Genomic DNA, 17313 nt, shown 5'->3' with positions numbered 1-17313 from the left:
CGTATGCCAGCATCTCGTGTTTAATGGTTTCTCACATTAGAATGCATCAGTCAGCTCTGTGAAACCAGGAAGTGGAATCCAGGATGCCACATAAATAACAAACACATTCTCCTGAGTTTGGTGTATCTTACCATTCAGCTCTAAGTCTATGTCCATTTTGGTAGATAAATAAAAATGAAAGTGTTATTTTATCAAGAGGCAAACAGAAAGGTAAAAGCTAAGTAATATGACTGTGCTTCTGAAATGTTTCATAAGAAAATTTCAATACTTTTTTGGAAGCCTATTTCTTGATGCCTTTGATTGAAAATGAAAAAGGTGATAAGAAGTTGGCAATGCCTCAAAAACTCTAACAGAGAAAGGGGTAATAGGCTCTAGAAGTAGGAAAGCCTGCTTCATCTGATTCTATGTATAATCCATATGCATGGCTCTTTCTCAGGTGCCCCAAGCTTGAAAGAGAAGTTGAGCAGGCAATGAATTTGTACCACGCAGCACTGCCCTCTAGATGCTACCCCTCGCACCCACTAGCAAACTCCTCTGGAGTGAAGAGACAAATGTTCTCTTCAACACCTGAACAGGGGATATAACACCGGGACCGAGCCTGCCCCGTGCTGGCCAGGCTCAACACAGGGCTTACTGCAGATACCCAGGCTATGGTTTTCAAAAGCAGGTATCTCCGATCACATCCGTTAGCAAGCAGAGTGCCAAGGAAACATTACTTAAACAATGGATATGGACTTCCGCACCCAAGACAGAGGCACCTTCCTCTGAAGCGTTGGAGACCACCTGGGGGCAATGGCAATAACCCTCAGGCCCCTGCTTTGACAAGACCCCCCCCCCCAAGGAAAAAAAAAAAAAAAATCTATAGTTTCTGAAATAAGAACAAGTTATAATACCCCATAAGGCCCCCATACCCACCCCATTATTTCCAGGAAACACATGCTACCTCATAATGAAGGGAATGAAAGGTGCCATGCTGAGAGTGGAATAGGTGCCGTCCATCGGGGAAGGGTAGAGTCTCCCCAACACCAGCAGTAAGAGAAACATGCTTGGATGACGGTTTAGTTCTCCTGCATCTCTGAAAGAAATTATTGTACATAAAATATTTAAAATTTAAGAGGTGCAGTACTTTCTTCAAAAATTTTTCTCATTAACAAATTCTGAATATCAAGTGAGACTCTCTATGATCAGAAGATAGCTTTCCTTCTTTTCCCTCCGTTTACCTCATGTTTTCCTAATGTGCAAATAAGGAAGAGCTACCGGCAAAGCCATGGTTTGGGCTTTTGCACACGACTCTTCTCAAAGCTAACTGTTAATTTGCGTCTGTGTTTTGATTTGAGCTGTTCATACAGTAGAGAGGTGGCTGTTCCAGAATATGCAATGTGAAACGTTCAACAGCCAAATGTACTTATGAAAGCTTGAACAGTCACTTACTGGGGCCAGAAAAGCCTGTCTGTACAAATTACTCATGTGAGGAAATGTATCATAAACAGAAGTAAAATTCATTGATGTTACTTTGCTTTCCCATTACGGATAATTAGTATGAATTCATATCAAGTGCAAACACTGCTAGAAGAATAAAAAAGCCCATGTTCTAAGATGTCCATTCTAACAATTCCACCATCAGTACAGAATGTGATTGAAAGCACAATGGTAAACTTTGCTATCTGCCCTGATCGGACTGGAAGCCCTCTGAATGGCTTTATTTTATGTTTCCAGGGTCACTGGCCACCTTTGCTCAGGTGGGCTGGTACCATTTCTGATCACAGGTGACCAGATTAGTCAGCTATTTGCTTAAGGTCACAATGGTCAACTGTAGCAGGCCAGTAAGAAAAAAATGGCAGGTGTTTGTGACAGCAAACTCAGTACGTAAACACACAGATTTTTATTTTTTTTAACTTTTCTTTTAATTTTTAAGTTTATTTATTTATTTTGAGAGAGAGAGAAAGAGAGAGAGAAAGAGAGAGCACGGGCAGGGGAGGGGCAGAGAGAGAGGGAGACAGAATCTGAAGCAGGCTCCAGGCTCTGAGCTGTCAGCACAGAGCCCGATGTGGGGCTTGAACCCACCAACCGTGAGATCATGACCCAAGCCAAAGTCGGACACTTAACTAACTGTGCCACCCAGGCACCCCACCCCCCTTTTTGATAGTACCATCCTGCCCGGTGTGAAGGGGCATCTCACTGAGGTTTTGGTTTGCATTTCCTAGATAACCAGTGATGCTGAGCATCTTTCCATGTGTTTATTGGCCATTTGTAAACACACAGATTTTTAAATATCATGGGAAGAAAATTATTTCTAGAAGAAATCACCATGTGCTTCTGAGAAGCTGGTTCCTGAAAAAACAGTATTATATTTGATAAGACAATATAAAACAGGATTTTAAAAATATAAAATATAGTATAAAAACAGGATTTTATACAACTTTTCAGGTACAGGAGTACTGTAGAGAATCTGGCAACATGATGTAATAAAGAAGTAGTTTTAAAAAATCCATCTATGTTACAAGGAAGGAGGGGATTAAAAACTGTTGCCTGGAGGGAAAAAATCTCGATGAATGAAGTAATTCACTTCCTTGATCTTACTGTGTCCCACCCTATTCTCTTACCTGTCCACAGTATTAGCTACAGCTTCCAACTGCTGGAGAAGAAAAGGATAGAGTTCTGGGAAACGAGAAAAAAATTCGCTTCCTGTCATTCTGTAGAGGGAAGAAAAAAGAAATTACTATCATTTATTTCCTCTGATTTAATGATAAAGTTTTTTTATTCTATTTAAAGAAAGATAACCAAGATCATGCACGTGAATATTTAATGAAACAAAAGTTAAGAACAAAACCTTACCTTAAGAATTTAACAATCAAACAAAACATTTAATTTTGATTTTGGAAGTGCTCTTAACACATGGACTTTTCTCTCAAAATTTAAGATTATGTATATTCACAAATATTTGATATTAAATTCTGTTGGGGAAGAAATAGGTAATTTGTGCAAATGCTGTTTCCACAACTGATGTGGACTATGAATAGAGTCAACACCTGGTTGGCTGAGGTTGACTTGGCTTCCATAATAAGGACAGATCTAGAACAGGTTTCTCCAAGCTGGCACCGGTGACGTTTTGGACCAGACAATTTTTTGTTGTGGGGTACTGTCATGTGACGGTAGCATGTTTAGCAGCCTCCATGGCTTCTACCCACCAAATACCAGTAATACAATACCGCCTCACCCCCGCCCAGTTATGACAATCAGAAATGTCTCTGGACAATGTGAAATGTATCCTGAGGGGCAAAATGGTCCCCAGTTGAAAACCACTGGTCCGGAGTATGTATGGGTATCAGAAGCACAGACTTGGCGTGTATGGTTCTGGATACCCAATCCCAGCTGACTCCTGTGAGGATTACCTTTCCATCTTTATACTCTTGAATTCTGACAAGATCATTCAATCGGGTTTCACAAATGCTTATACTCATGTAACCCACACTCCTATGAAGACTCATAAAATTTCCATCATCTCAGAAAGTTAGCTTGTGCCCTCTCCCAGTCAACTCTCAATACCCAAAACAACCAATAATTTGATTTCTATTACAATTTGGTTTTGTCTATTCTAGAATTTCGTATAAATGTAGTAATACATAACCTAAGTTTTTTGCGTCTGAGGCCTTTTTCAGTCAGCATAAAGTTTATCCATGGTATTTGATGCAACAATAGTATGATTCTTTTTTTGTTGAGTAGTATTCCGTTGTATGAATATACAGGTTTGTTTACCAATTCTCCTCTCAACAGAAATGGGCTATTTCCATTTGTAGGCTATTATGAATAAAGCTGCTAGGAACACTCTTATACAAGGCTTTTGTCAACATCTGTTTTCATTTCCCTTGAATAAATATCTGAAAATAAAATTTCAGCATATCTAACATTCTAGGAAACTGACAGTTTTCCAAAATAATTATAGCATTTTATATTCCCATCAACAATAAACAAGAGTTCTAATGGCTCTACATCCTTTCCAACTTTTGCTGTTGTCTTTCTTTTTTTTCACATTAGCCATCCTAGCCGGTATATAGTGGAATATCCCTGAGACTTTGACTTACATTTCCTTGATGACTAATGATGATACTGAACACTCTTTATGTGCTTTGGCTATTGACATGGTCTTTTGTCAAGTATCCAAGATTTTTGTCTATTTTTATATTAGGATGCTTGTTTCTTTTGCCATACAAGTGCATTACATGTACTTTTTCTTAGTTTGTGGCTTGCCAATTTATGTTAATAATGTCTTTTGATGAGTAGAAGTTTTCAGACCAATGACTGAATCAATTTTTTTCTTTTATGATTCATGCTTTCTATGGCTTAAGGAATCTTTGCCTATCCCAATATCACAAAGATATTCCGTTTTTCTCTAAACGTTTTATACTTTTAGCTTTTATCTTGAGGTCCATGATCCATCTTAAATTAATTTTTGTGTATGGTGTGAGGTACAGGCAGATTCTCTTTTTCAGATTTATTTTTTTTTATAGTTGACATACAATGTTACACTAGTTTCAGGTGCAAAATTCTTTTTCTTCTACATTGGTGTATCATAATTTTAATAGGGAGATGCCGTAAGAAAAGATACAGGCCTTAAATAGGAGAGATGCACCAAGTTCATGAACAAGAAGATTCAATATTTTTTTTAAAAAAAGATTCAATATTATAAGGAGGAAATTCTCACCAAATCCAATGTAATTCCAATAAAAATAATAATTGTGCATGTGTATGTGTGTAACTGGACAAGCAGGTTTTAAAATGTATATAGATGCATCAAGGGCCAGTGGTTGCAAAGATAATCTTGAAGAGCAAGGAGGGAGGACTCACCTAACCAAGTAGTGAGAAATATTATAAAACTTTAGTAATCAGGACACTGTGGTGACAAGTAGGCCCAAAATCAGAATCGAGAGCACAGGAGCAGACACGCATATGCACGAGAACTTGACTTCTGAAAGGGCTGGTGCCACAGATGGTGGTACTGTAAAGATCACCAGGGCTCTGACAACCAAGTATCCACACAGACAAGATTAAAACTGGATCCCAACCTCCCACTACATACAGAATTAAATCCTTGCGAATTCAAAACTTAAAAGGCAAAACTGCCAAACCCATTAAGAAAACTGTAGAGAATAGAATTTATTAAACAAGACCCAAAAGCATCAACTAATAGGAAAAATTTCTATATTCAACTGCATCAGTTAATAGTTTTTAAAATTTTTACACCAAAAAAAGAAAAAAAAGCACAAATAAAAACACAAAATAACACATGTACAAAGCACTTTTGACAGAGGAGTAGTATCAAACATTACGGAATAAAAGAGACTAAGAGACTTAGATGACTTTTGAGGCCAAAAAAAGACTAAACACAACTTGCGGCCTTTGTTTGGATCCTGATTCTAGCAAACCAATTATAAAAAAACATTTCTCTTTTTTTTCTTTTAATTTTTTTTAATGTTTATTTACTTTTGAGAGAGAGAGAGAGAGACAGAACGTGAGTTGGGGTAAGGGTAGAGACAGAGGGAGACAGAATCTGAAGCAGACTCTAGGCTTAGAGCTGGCAGCACAGAGCCTGATGCATGGCTCGAACTCATGGACTGTGAGATCATGACCTGAGCTGAAGTCGGCTGCTTAACCAACTGAGCCACCCAGGCACCCCATAAAAAGACATGTCTAAGACAATTAGCAAAAGTTGAAGATCAAGGAATTATTAACTTGTCAGATGTGATAATAGTATGGTGGTATTTCTTTTTAAACTCTTATCAAATCAGTCATGCATCCTGAAGTATTTACAGGAAAAAAAATGACAGAATGTCTGTGACCTCCTTCTCAGGACAAGAAATGGACAAATTAAGATTGGCACAATGTTGGGGGCGCCTGGGTGGCTCAGTCGGTTGAGCGGCCGACTTCGGCTCAGGTCATGATCTCGTGGTCTGTGAGTTCGAGCCCTGCGTCGGGCTCTGTGCTGACAGCTCAGAGCCTGGAGCCTGTTTCAGATTCTGTGTCTCCCTCTCTCTGACCCTCCCCCGTTCATGCTCTGTCTCCCCCTGTCTCAAAAATAAATAAAACATTAAAAAAAAAAATTAAAAAAAAAAAAAAAAGATTGGCACAACGTTGATAAGTGTTGAAGTTAAGTGCTGGATGTGCAGGGGTTAGTTAAACTATTCTCTTCTTTTTAAATATTTTAAAAATTCCCATAATAAAAAGGTTTTAAAATGATGGAAGTAAACATTTTATTTGCCAAGCCATAAATGGAGAGAAAATGTGTAATGCATGTAACCGAGAGTTATATAGTTAGTATTAGACTATGTGAAGAACTCCAGTGAAACCAGTAAGTTAAAAGACAAACAACTCAATATAAAAATGGTGAAACCTGTTAAAACATAATTCAGAGAAAATAAACATTAGTGGCCCATAAACATAAGATGCTCAATCATACTGAGCAATTGGCAAAAATTGAAAAATCCAGTATCAAGTATTGGAACTCTTAGACAATGTCGATGGAAACAAAAATTACTACAACAATTTTAAGAATAATCTGGCATTTTCTTGGAAGCCACGGATGTGTTTAGCCAGTGATTCACAAATGCTATTTCTAGGTAAATGGCCTAATAAACTCTTGGACATGGGCACCAGAAGGCTCGTACAGCATATGCATAGCAGCCATATGTCTATCAATAGCAGAGTGATTAACTGTACACTCACACAATGGGTTACTGTAGAGCAGTAAATCTCAATGAACTACAGATGTATCAACAGATGTATCTCAGGAACATAATGTTAAGTGAAAAGAGCAAGTTAAAGAAGAATACAAGCAATATAATCCTTCTATGCAGTTTACAAGAAAGCACTAAATAATACATTGCTTAGAGAAATAAATTTAAGTGATAAAAAAAAATGAAAAGCAAAGAAGTAAGTAAAATAAAATTGGCAAAAGTAATCAATCACTTCTCCAAGAGGGAAAAGAAAGGAGATGGAATTAGGAAGGAATATATAAGGGGCTTCAAAAGAAATGCTCCATTACTTATACCCCTAAAAGTGTTTGTTGCATAGTTACTTACTCTTTATAGCTTATACACACTATATAAATTTTCTTTTGTACCTATTTCACATTCAGTAAAACCAATTTTTTTATAAAGAAGAGAAAGTCTTCACTCCCTTCCAAATTATAGATCATTTATTGGACATCTGTGCAAAAATATGCTCACTTTTTTTAATTAGATGTTTTTGTGGAAAAAAATAACAAACACAAATGTTAAAAAAAAAAAAACCCACAGACACACTAGACCCCTCAGTGTCCCTCCTCACAGACAACTATGCAAAAGCATCTCTGCTTTCCTTTTAAAAAATTTGTTTATACAAGTACCTACTTTCAGTTTAGCCCTTTTCCCCCCAGCAAATACGCATATTATACATACAGTCACGCCCCTTGATTTTTTTTTTCATTTAAACTCTACCTGAGAAATCATTCAATATCAGGCACACTGTTCTATTTCTTTCCATTCAATGGCTGCAGAGTAATCCATTGTATGTTGACTGTAATTGATTTCAAACCTGAATGATAGGCTTTTTGGTTGTGAAGTTACTTTTACAAACAATGACATGTAAATTTCCTTGTTAATAAATTGCAAACCTGGGGTTTGCAGGGTCAGTGTTTTATACAGGGAGACCACAAAAACATTCCGCTACAGGCCACTGTTACATTCTATAGTACCTCTAAGCAAAACTGGTCAGGAAACTCCTCAGTTTCCATTTTTAGTGGTCACTTAAAACGTTATATGAATTAAATATTGAAATCCCTGCATACACTAGCCCATACAGAATCTCTCCATCTACACCACAAGGCCTGGTGGATATGTCTTCTTGAGGAATCAATATTTCCAGGGGAGTAAGCCACTCCTTAATGGTCTGATATCTCTTGGTTGTGTCAGAAAGAGAAGTATTCTCATGTAAGCAGACCATATGATTGCATCACCATGATCTAGAAATTGCTTTGGTAAATAACTGGCTCTGCTGACCACAAATACTGCCAGAGAAAAGGGCCGTGGAGCTACTATTCTCCAACTATAGTCATTGTTTTCATTGAATTAAAACTAATTGTTCCAAACAGCAAATTACCTCATTCAGTTACCTTAGCAGGTATTTATCAACTTGTCTATGTTGCAGAATATATGAAGAAGGTACGTTATTCAAAGTTAAACATTTGGTGAATGTTTTAAGTAACAGTTTTGTTCTTAATAACTTGCTGGGTTTTGACTACATCTTTAAAAAAATATTCTGTTTAAAATTATTGCGCCATGCTTGATGATGTAGGACTTTGAAGCACCAATTATGCACCTGACAGGGTTTAAGAAAAACTGAAATTATTTTCTAAGGAGAATTCTGACCTTGCTCAGGTACTCTGAGCACATAGGAGTTGCTTTCTATTCTAGCATTCTCAGACTTCTCGAAACTTGTTAAGAAAATGTCAACTCTTTCTGACCAGGGCTCCAATTCACTGCAAATGCAGAAGAGTTGAGTACTCACCGGATTAGCATCATCTCAAGTCTGCATCAGCCAAGGGCTACTAACGAGTTGGCTAAATGTGTACAGAGTGCTGCCTGAAGGATATGCGATATTAACAATTCTCATGTATTATAAAACAGAGCCTCAAGAGGTAAGATGTAGGAGGATATCAGAATTGTCCAAGGGGCTTATTCAAACTTCACTCACTACTGATTCTCAACTACACAAAATGCCTACGGTTCATGGGCACCTCATAGGTTTTGTGCTGCCTGTAACCTATAGCTTTATTTTAAAAGGCCAAAATCACGAGACTATTTCAGTCCATATGTGAATCCAGGAACATGTGAGTCTTACCTCTCATTTCTACTTCATCAAACCTGTAGTATGATCATATTTTTCTCAGGAGAGTAGCAAATATTTTAAGTACCTACACACTTCATGTTAAGCACTGTGCTAGGTCCTATGGAAGATAGTAACAATATGAGATAGTCACTGCTGTTGGGGCTTAAGATCTGGTTAGGAAGACAAGACACATGCATAGACTACAACTAACAAGGTAGGGCAAGCCAGTTTAAGGGTCAAATAACTGAAGCTTACAGTAACAGTGGAGTTGGGAAAGATATCACTGGGAGCCGGAGAGGTTAGGGAATGGTTTGTGGGAAACGTGGAAACCAAGATGAGTCCTGAAAAATTGGTAAGAATGGATTAAAACAGAGAGAAAACAGTATGGAGAGGGTGGGTAAGTACAGGATCCCACTGGGTAGATACACTGGCTGGACGAATCGAGGAATTCAATGACATGTGAAGGTAGAAAAGACAGGATGGCATACAAGTTTTTAGAAATGTTAATGCCAGACTAAGCAGCTTTGCCTGTGTCTTAGAGCCATCGAAAGTTTCTGAACAGCAGAGAGATATGTCAAAAGAAGATAGGCTGGACTAGAGAGAGGGTAGAACACGGTGACCCAATGGACCCACTGGACATTCACTGAATGTATCTTTTCACCTCAACCAGAGCATAAATATCTATAGGTAAGAGACCATATACATACCTCCTTGCATCGCTCTTCATACAAACCACAATTCTACGTAAACACTGGATGACTGGTAAATATTCTGGCCATGAATGAGTAAGTCGTATTAGCCAGAGAAGAAAAACATTCTAATATAGATGCCCTCAAACCTACGCGTTATGAATTTTTTCTTTTCTCTGGGACTGAAACCCACCCAACTGACACCTAACTACCCAACCAACTTCAACACAATTTATCCTAATCAAGGAGAAAAGGAATTATTACTAAGGTGGCAACAAATTAAAAATTTCTTAAAGTGAATCACTAGCTGTATCTAAGGACATTCAAAATCATGATCTGAATTAATAAACTGAGTATCCTGCCAGGGTTTGAAATTTCTGAAACACAAATATATAAAGCTTGTCTCACTCATTTGCAAACAGTTCAATTCTAGTTCACCCATATAAGAAAACAGGCTGATAGGTCATCTCCACAAATATAGCAAGGCCTGGGGGTAAATTCTCCAGTGACAGGCATTTCAAACCTGTTCATCTCTGTGGCCAGAAACTAGCCTGGCAACTTTATGGAAACAAAAGAAGCAATGACCAAAAAGGAAAAACAGAATCTCTGTAAATTCAAGCTTCTAGGAAGACAAAAGGAGACCACCAAACACCAAAAACAGACAGACAAAGGTGAAAACAAAAAAGCTGGGATAGAGAGTGAGAAGAAAGCAGCTTTAACCTTGGGACTGTCAGACTCTACAAAAGGGGAGTTATTCCCCATCTCGTCAGGTAAGAACTATGCAGGCACGACCCCTGAGAGGCCCTTGGGGAAACACAGGAGCTCCTTGAGGGAATCCACTTGTCCAGCACCAGGAATAAGGTGCCAAGAGCACAGAGTGGTTGTGAGCTGCCCCAGGGCACTGCTCCTCCGAGTCATTGAGTGGTAGGCTCTCCCAGAGCCCAGCCCAGGCTATGAACAAAGCAGGCAGACAACAGAGGTTTACTGAATGAATGAAAATGCCTGCCCAGCACTGTTTTGTTTTATTTTAAAAGCTTTTTAAAAATTAGTCTAGCCCTACTTGTTCATTGGGGAAAAATTAGATAGTAAAGGGTAATGCAAAGAAAAATCTGAAAACCACCACAAACTCACCACTCAAATATAGCTGCTGGTCTATTCTGTTGTCTGTCCACCTACACCTTTCTCCTCCTCATACATTCTTCTATAATCTGCTTTTTACACTCAACACTGTTTCAACAACACTGTTCCATGTCAGTATGAACCCATCTGAATATAGTAGCCTCAGTGTGGTATACTCTCTGTGCTTTTCCTACATTCGAACATACATCTTGGGCACTGACCCAGACACCGGCCCAGAACAACTCGTCCCCATCCTGCTAAGCCACATGTGGAAGGCAGTCCTGACTCCAGCTACCTTCGGAGCTTCCCTTGGCCTGCGCATTCCACATCCAATTTTGGTAATGCCAAGGGTCTAGTTTTTGAGAGCCTCTGAGCTTTCGCTGTTTTGGCGGGCTTTGAATCCCCCCTGCCATCTAACAGCCACGGAAAATCTCAGTTGAATCAAGCTTCTCTATCTCTTAGAGACCCTGTCCTAAGATCTGCCACACGTACGGAAGTTGAAATGCCAGAAACACATGCTTCTGAGCTTAACAAAAGCATCCTGATAAAAATGATGATGCAATGAAAAGAAGAATTTGGTGAAATGTGCTACAAGTAAAACGGAGCTATCTCCATCCCCTAATTCCTACATACAGATCCCCTATCATTCTGAATCATCTCAGGAACAGGGATCAAGAGAGTAATGTGCAAAGGTATAAAGAGAGAAAGCTTGCAAAGGCAAGCAAAAACATGCAGAATAAGGAACTCCATAGTAAACAGCAGCAAAGGCATAGCTTGTGCCTGGTTTTTAAAAAAACAGGACTTATTCACAGGCCATGGAGTAAACACCATAAACCTGGTTTCATTAGATGAAAACAAACGCTGAAGGCAAAAGCTTGGTGGTTTTCAGTCGGTTTTTCAAATGGGAACCCAATAAACTATTAAAACCTAGCTACTCCCCAGATTCTGGCCTATAAAACCACTCTAGAAGAGAGAAAGCAGCTCAGGGCCTGTGTCTCCTTGCCACGGTGATTGCTGATAAAAAGAACAAACGCATCTTAAGAAAAACAGTACCCCCAAATGGAAACAAACCTACAAAGAAGACAAAGCACACACACATTTCAAAGGATGGGCAAATGCAAACTAATAAAACAGAAACAGCTAATAAAGAAGAAATCTGGGCTTGGAACCCTACCAGGAGGACCATCCATTTCTGACTCTGTTCCTAGAATCCTCTCTCCGCCACTGAGCGGGCCTGACACCACCATTTCTCCTTCGAGTAGTGGTCATTTAAACAGAATGAGTGATTGGACCGAACAGATGTCAGAGGCCCCAAGGTCAGAATCTCACACCCAGCAAGCACTTGTGATCCTTGCAATGGTTCCACCAGGAAGTCCTGTTACTAAATTTCAGGCAAACCATGACGGAAATTAAAGGAAAGGCATCTTCTTCAGGGCCTCTGCTCTGAGTGCACAGACTCTGACCAGGTCTCCTGCCAATCTCATGTCTCTTCCTATCCTCCGTAGATAGCCATGAAATGCTTGGACTTCTTGAATGTTTCCCTAATCCTTCCCTTCGGGAGCTGCTTTCCAGGTGGAGAATCTCCTTAAGCCCAAAGTCAGCCATCACTACACTATACACATGGAGGGAGTGGAAGAGCCCTGCCGTTCTCCTTGTAGGAATCCCTGGCCCAGTGGTGGACCTAAAAATACATTGCTACCCATCACACAGCTAGATGATCAGTAAACACGCATCTCCTGAATTCCTTGTGTGTGCAAGGTCCCATCTGGGCAGCTTACATGGATTTTTTTTTTTACACTAGAAATTTTTTTCTTGGGAAATGCTCTTTTTTAAATCCCATCATCTATAAAATCTCAGAATCGGTCCACCTTCAACAACTAATTTGATAGTCACTTTCTAAACAGTTTGTGGTAGACTGTTCACAAAGATGGCCAGCAATAATTCCTACTACCTGCACTACATGTACATGCCTCCCTCCCTTCAAGAGGTAGGGCCTATTTCCTCTCCCTGTGACTCTAGACTAGATCAACTCAACAGAGGGCAGCGGAGGTGATGCTGTACCAGTTCCGCCTCAAGCTTCAAGAGGTACACCAGCTTCTGCAGTCACCGTCTTGAAGACTTGACTTCTGTGCTACACACACCTCCCCCTGCCCGGTCATTTACCCCCCAGCTGAGGTTCCAGACGTGTGAATGGGAAACCATCTGGGTTCCTCCAGTCCCAGCTGAGGTCTCAGAGAATGCAGTCACCTGAGTGATCCAACGTGACACCACATGGTGAAGCTCAACCAGCCGAACCCAGCCAAAACCACTGAACCGTGAGAAATGATGAGCTGTACTTGAGTCCACTATATTTCGGGGTGTTTGTTATGCAGCAACAGGTTACTAAAACACAGGACCGAGTTAGACTCTGTGGAAAAGGTAATACTAAATAAAAGGGATGCTGACATCAAGGAACATACAATCTAACCTGATTACTACAGTTATTCTCTCACAGCTCTGGCAGCCAGAAAACTGCATCAATAACATAGCCCAAAGTCAAAGTGCCAGCAGGCCACCTCCAGAGGCTCTAGAGGAGACCCTGATTCGTACCTCTTCTAGCTTCTGGCAGCTGCTGGCCTCCCTTAGCCAGTAGCTGCGTGGCTCCAATCTCCAACTCTGTGGCCACACTGCATTCTCAGACCTGTCTCACACTGTCTCTCAGACCTGCGCCTGCCTTCCTCTCATCCATGATTGCACTAGAGTCCACCCGAACAATCCAAGATAATCACCCCACTGCAAGATCCTTAATTTAATCACATTGACACAGACCTCTTGTCTTTACCAGGTAACACTTACAGGTTCCAGGGACTGGGACTCATGGGTGGGGGGATTATTCTGCCTATCTATCACAACCGCCAAAATATAAAAGCTAAAGTACTAAGGGGCAAGAATGAACATAAATGATTTATTCCAAGGCAGTGGTTTTCCAAATCTCAAAGCAAAGGACAACTTTTTTCAAATATAATTCCTGTATTTGAAACAAAACAAAACAAAACGAATCCAGAACTGTTCTGGTTGAAGCAGGCTTGAGGTGAGTGATGATCACCTTGGCCTCCCTTACCCTTAGCAAGCACAGGCCCTGATACACCTCTGTGCACTTGAGAGGCACACTTTACAGTCTGAAGGCTTTAGAAGACGAAGTCCACATTCCTCACCCCCTTCCTTCCTATTATCCCCATTGTTCCAACCTCTTTAGCTAAAGAAGCACACTCCGTGCACCACCGCTCACTATTCCCTACAATACCGTTGCTTTATCAAACATGTTTCAACTCTGTCTCCTCTCACTAGGAAGTTCGCTCCTTGAAACCGAAAGTTGTCTTGTTTCTTCTCCAACCCCAACACCTAGAGTGGTGCCAGCACCTAGGAGGCACTCAGGAAATACCTGCTGCCTTCTGAATGTTTTCTCAGGGCTCCCTCCACAAATCGTGCCCCCAATTAACAATGGGCTATCTTCTTTTCAACCACAGGAGTCCTATCCCCATCAGGCTGACTCTATAAACCGTGCAGGATTACAGACATTCTTATTTGATAATTCTAAATTTTTATTTATTTTTGAGACAGAGGGAGACAGAGTGTGAGTGGGGGAGGGGCAGAGAGAGAGGGAGACACAGAATCTGAAACAGGCTCCAGGCTCTGAGCTGTCAGCAAAGAGCCCGATGTGGGGCTCGAACCCACGGACCGTGAGATCATGACCTGAGCTGAAGTCAAACGCTTAACCGACTGAGCCACCCAGGCACCCCCTTATTTGAAAATTCTAAAGAGCATCGTATAAGCATTAATCCCCTAGTTAAGCATATGCACTCAACATGCAAACAGTTCAAACAGTGTTGAAACTGCCTCATCCAAAACGCGAGCAAGAAATCACCTAGAAATTTCTTTTACTCATTAACAATATACTAATTTAGCATAAGGTCCAATATTTCAAAGTAAGTTTTCTGGTTTCTATCCCTGTAATACTTTTGTTCTTTTAACTTTTTCAAGATCCTACTCTAAACTTTATAGACATTTTCACTAAGGCTAGTATTAATTGGCCAGTTTGTATTATTAAAATGAAGGGAAGGTGCCAACAGAGTTCCAGCCTTCAAGGAACATATTAGAACTAGAAGGACTCTCAGAGAAGTCTGTTATTCTGATCATTTAATCTCACAGATGAGGAAACTGATGTCCAAAGGAATTAAGGGAGTCTCCCAAGATCAAAATACAGGTTGGGAGGAAAGTGCAGGCCTAGAACCCAATTCTCTTGTTCTGCAATCTAGCCACCAGACTTTTCAGGGTTTCTATTACACAGGAAACCCAACCATCCCTGTGCGAGGCATCTGCATAACAAGCAGAGGACCCTGTGGCCCAGACAAGCCAGTTTTCAAAGGAGTGCATGTCCCGCCATTGGGTCAGACAGCCATCTCTCCATTGCTGTCAATCAACCTGGTCAAGTTAGATTAAGGTTCCCAACTTGAGCTTCCACTCCCATGCACTGAGCCAGGCCCACCCACCGACTTTAAAGGGAGTAGATGAACAGGCAAACTGCCAGCTAAACTAATCTTTCAAAATCTATCCATCTGCTCCTACAAAGCATTTTCAGAGATCACGGGACGACAGATCTTCCATTTGGTCTAATAAGTCTCAAGTCTCTCCTGTATTCAAATTAAGAGAATCTTACTAACACATTATAACAATACCTCTAACCACCCTCCACGCAACCCCCAAATCAAAAACAAAAATAAAAACCAAAAAAAACCTCTAACTCTCATGCAAATCAAACCAGAAAAGAGGATATAAGAGGGTATGGACTTATGTAGGCTCAATGCTTCTTTTTCCCCAGTGAACCCGTGTTGTTTGTAAGTTTGTGAGTGCTTAGGTCAAGGCTTATTTACAAGGAAAACAAAAACAAAAACATTTAGAAAAAACAAGTAGTCACCAGGCAAATGTTACACTCCCAATTAATACACAATGTTGTCCACAACTAAGTATGTTACGATGTCCGATGTACATTCTCCCAAATTCATACAGAGAAAGAATGAAATAAGACTCAGAACACAAAGTGTGATTTTCTTCTGCTGCAGAAGTATGGAAAAGAGTCTCCATTTGTGGCTGTCCATCCCAGACTGCAGGATTTAGTCTTCTCTCTGAGCAGCTGCCTGGAAGTACTCAAAAAAATGGGATAATTTTCAACAGATTGGCTGGATCTCCAGACAGAGAGGAGAAGCCAGCACTTGGCAGAGTTGCGAAAGGAACATTTTGGACATCTTAGCCATTTGTTTTTTGGAGAGCCAGAAAATTAATCTGGAATAAGTATAACTCATTATTGTTATTATTATTAAAAACCCTAACCTCTGGCTCCTGGGGTTGGCAGCAGGAAGCATGATGGTTTCTATAGAAATGCAAATGAAATTTATTAAACTAGACATTCCAAGATCAGGATCCTGTGTTTGGTGTTCTCACGAATGCTGGTTTTTTTAAAGTACTCTGAAGTTACTAGGCTGCCATCTCTTTACAGACCCTGGAAAGCCATCTGCTTGGCCCTGGGAGTAGCCTGTACGTTGAGATCACACAGAGGCAGACTTTCAACACGGCTGGGAGCGATTCCCTTCCATGCGTGTTTCCCCTTACCAGCCAGACCCAAAATCCTTCAAAGGCTGAGGCTGTGTTTGCTACTTCAACTGTATCTCCTACAGCACCTAGTAGAGGAGACAGACATAGCATACACTTCCTATATTTTAAAAAATAAATGAAGGACTAAGTCATGTCTCTTTTCTTCCCTCCTTTTAACTTATATCCTATTGATTACAATTAATGTATACTTTTTTTTAAAAAAAATCAGACAATACGCAGAGTAAATAAGAAATTTCACCCTGCCCCATTCTAGACCTTTCCTACACACATATAAAAACATTAAAATTATACATGGAATATACACAGTTGTTTTGGAGGAGTGGCAGACATTGGTGTGTTGAACAAATGCTGTTTGGGAACTTGCTTTTTACAAAATATTTAGGTGCTCCTCTCACTTATGTTCTGGAAGTAGAAAGGAAAAAAAAAAATCTAGTTTTCCCTGTCCTTAACTAAAAAAACGTTTTGAATGAAAGTACATTCCTACTACCTTATCTCCACATTGGAACAATAGTCTGACTAAAGAGTACGAAGAAGGAAATCGCATGACTTCAGAATTTTTAAGGTAATGCTCCATTAACTTCTTTCATCTAAGTCCGTGGCCATTCTGATTCTTAATTCTCTATATGTGAACTGTTTGGGGTTGTTTTTCTCTCTCTTCAAAACTGAAGACACTGAATTATGATGTGTCCCGGTGTGGGTCATTTTCTATTCATTGTACTGGAACTCGCATCCTTTACTTCTAGGAAATTTTCCTGTGCTAGTATTTCTTTGACAATTTCCTGCCCTCAATTTTCTCAGCTCTTCTATAAGATGGATATTTAACTTCCTGAAATAACCTAATTTTCTTATTTTTTTCTCTCCCACATTCCATCCCTCTACTCTGTCTTCCATCCTATGTATTGAAACTTTTATTTGGGTTATCATATTTTTAAATTTCTTGAGCTCTTTCTTATTCTCTGGTTGCTCCTTTAAAGATACCATCCTGGGCGCCTAG

General features: G+C 40.0%; 1 protein-coding gene across 7 annotated transcripts in view; it reads right to left on the bottom strand.

Moving 5' to 3' along the window:
• THADA (THADA armadillo repeat containing) overlaps positions 1-17313 on the bottom strand; it is a 329917-nt gene that overhangs the window by 183405 nt on the left and 129199 nt on the right. For all 7 annotated transcript variants that reach the window (XR_005784245.1, XM_040453897.1, XM_040453899.1 and 4 more), the window contains 2 exons: positions 2604-2693; positions 944-1075 (listed from right to left, as the gene is read on the bottom strand). Coding sequence is in view for 6 of the 7 variants with exons in the window: in XM_040453897.1 (XP_040309831.1) it covers positions 944-1075; positions 2604-2693 (222 nt within the window). In the remaining variant the exon portion in view is untranslated. The remainder of the gene's footprint in view (positions 1-943; positions 1076-2603; positions 2694-17313) is intronic.

This window comes from Herpailurus yagouaroundi, unplaced genomic scaffold, assembly GCF_014898765.1.
Source record: "Herpailurus yagouaroundi ecotype Mexico unplaced genomic scaffold, PumYag 210, whole genome shotgun sequence".
In the NCBI taxonomy this organism is placed as follows: Eukaryota; Metazoa; Chordata; class Mammalia; order Carnivora; family Felidae; genus Herpailurus; species Herpailurus yagouaroundi.
This window is presented reverse-complemented; position numbering and strand designations above follow the sequence as displayed.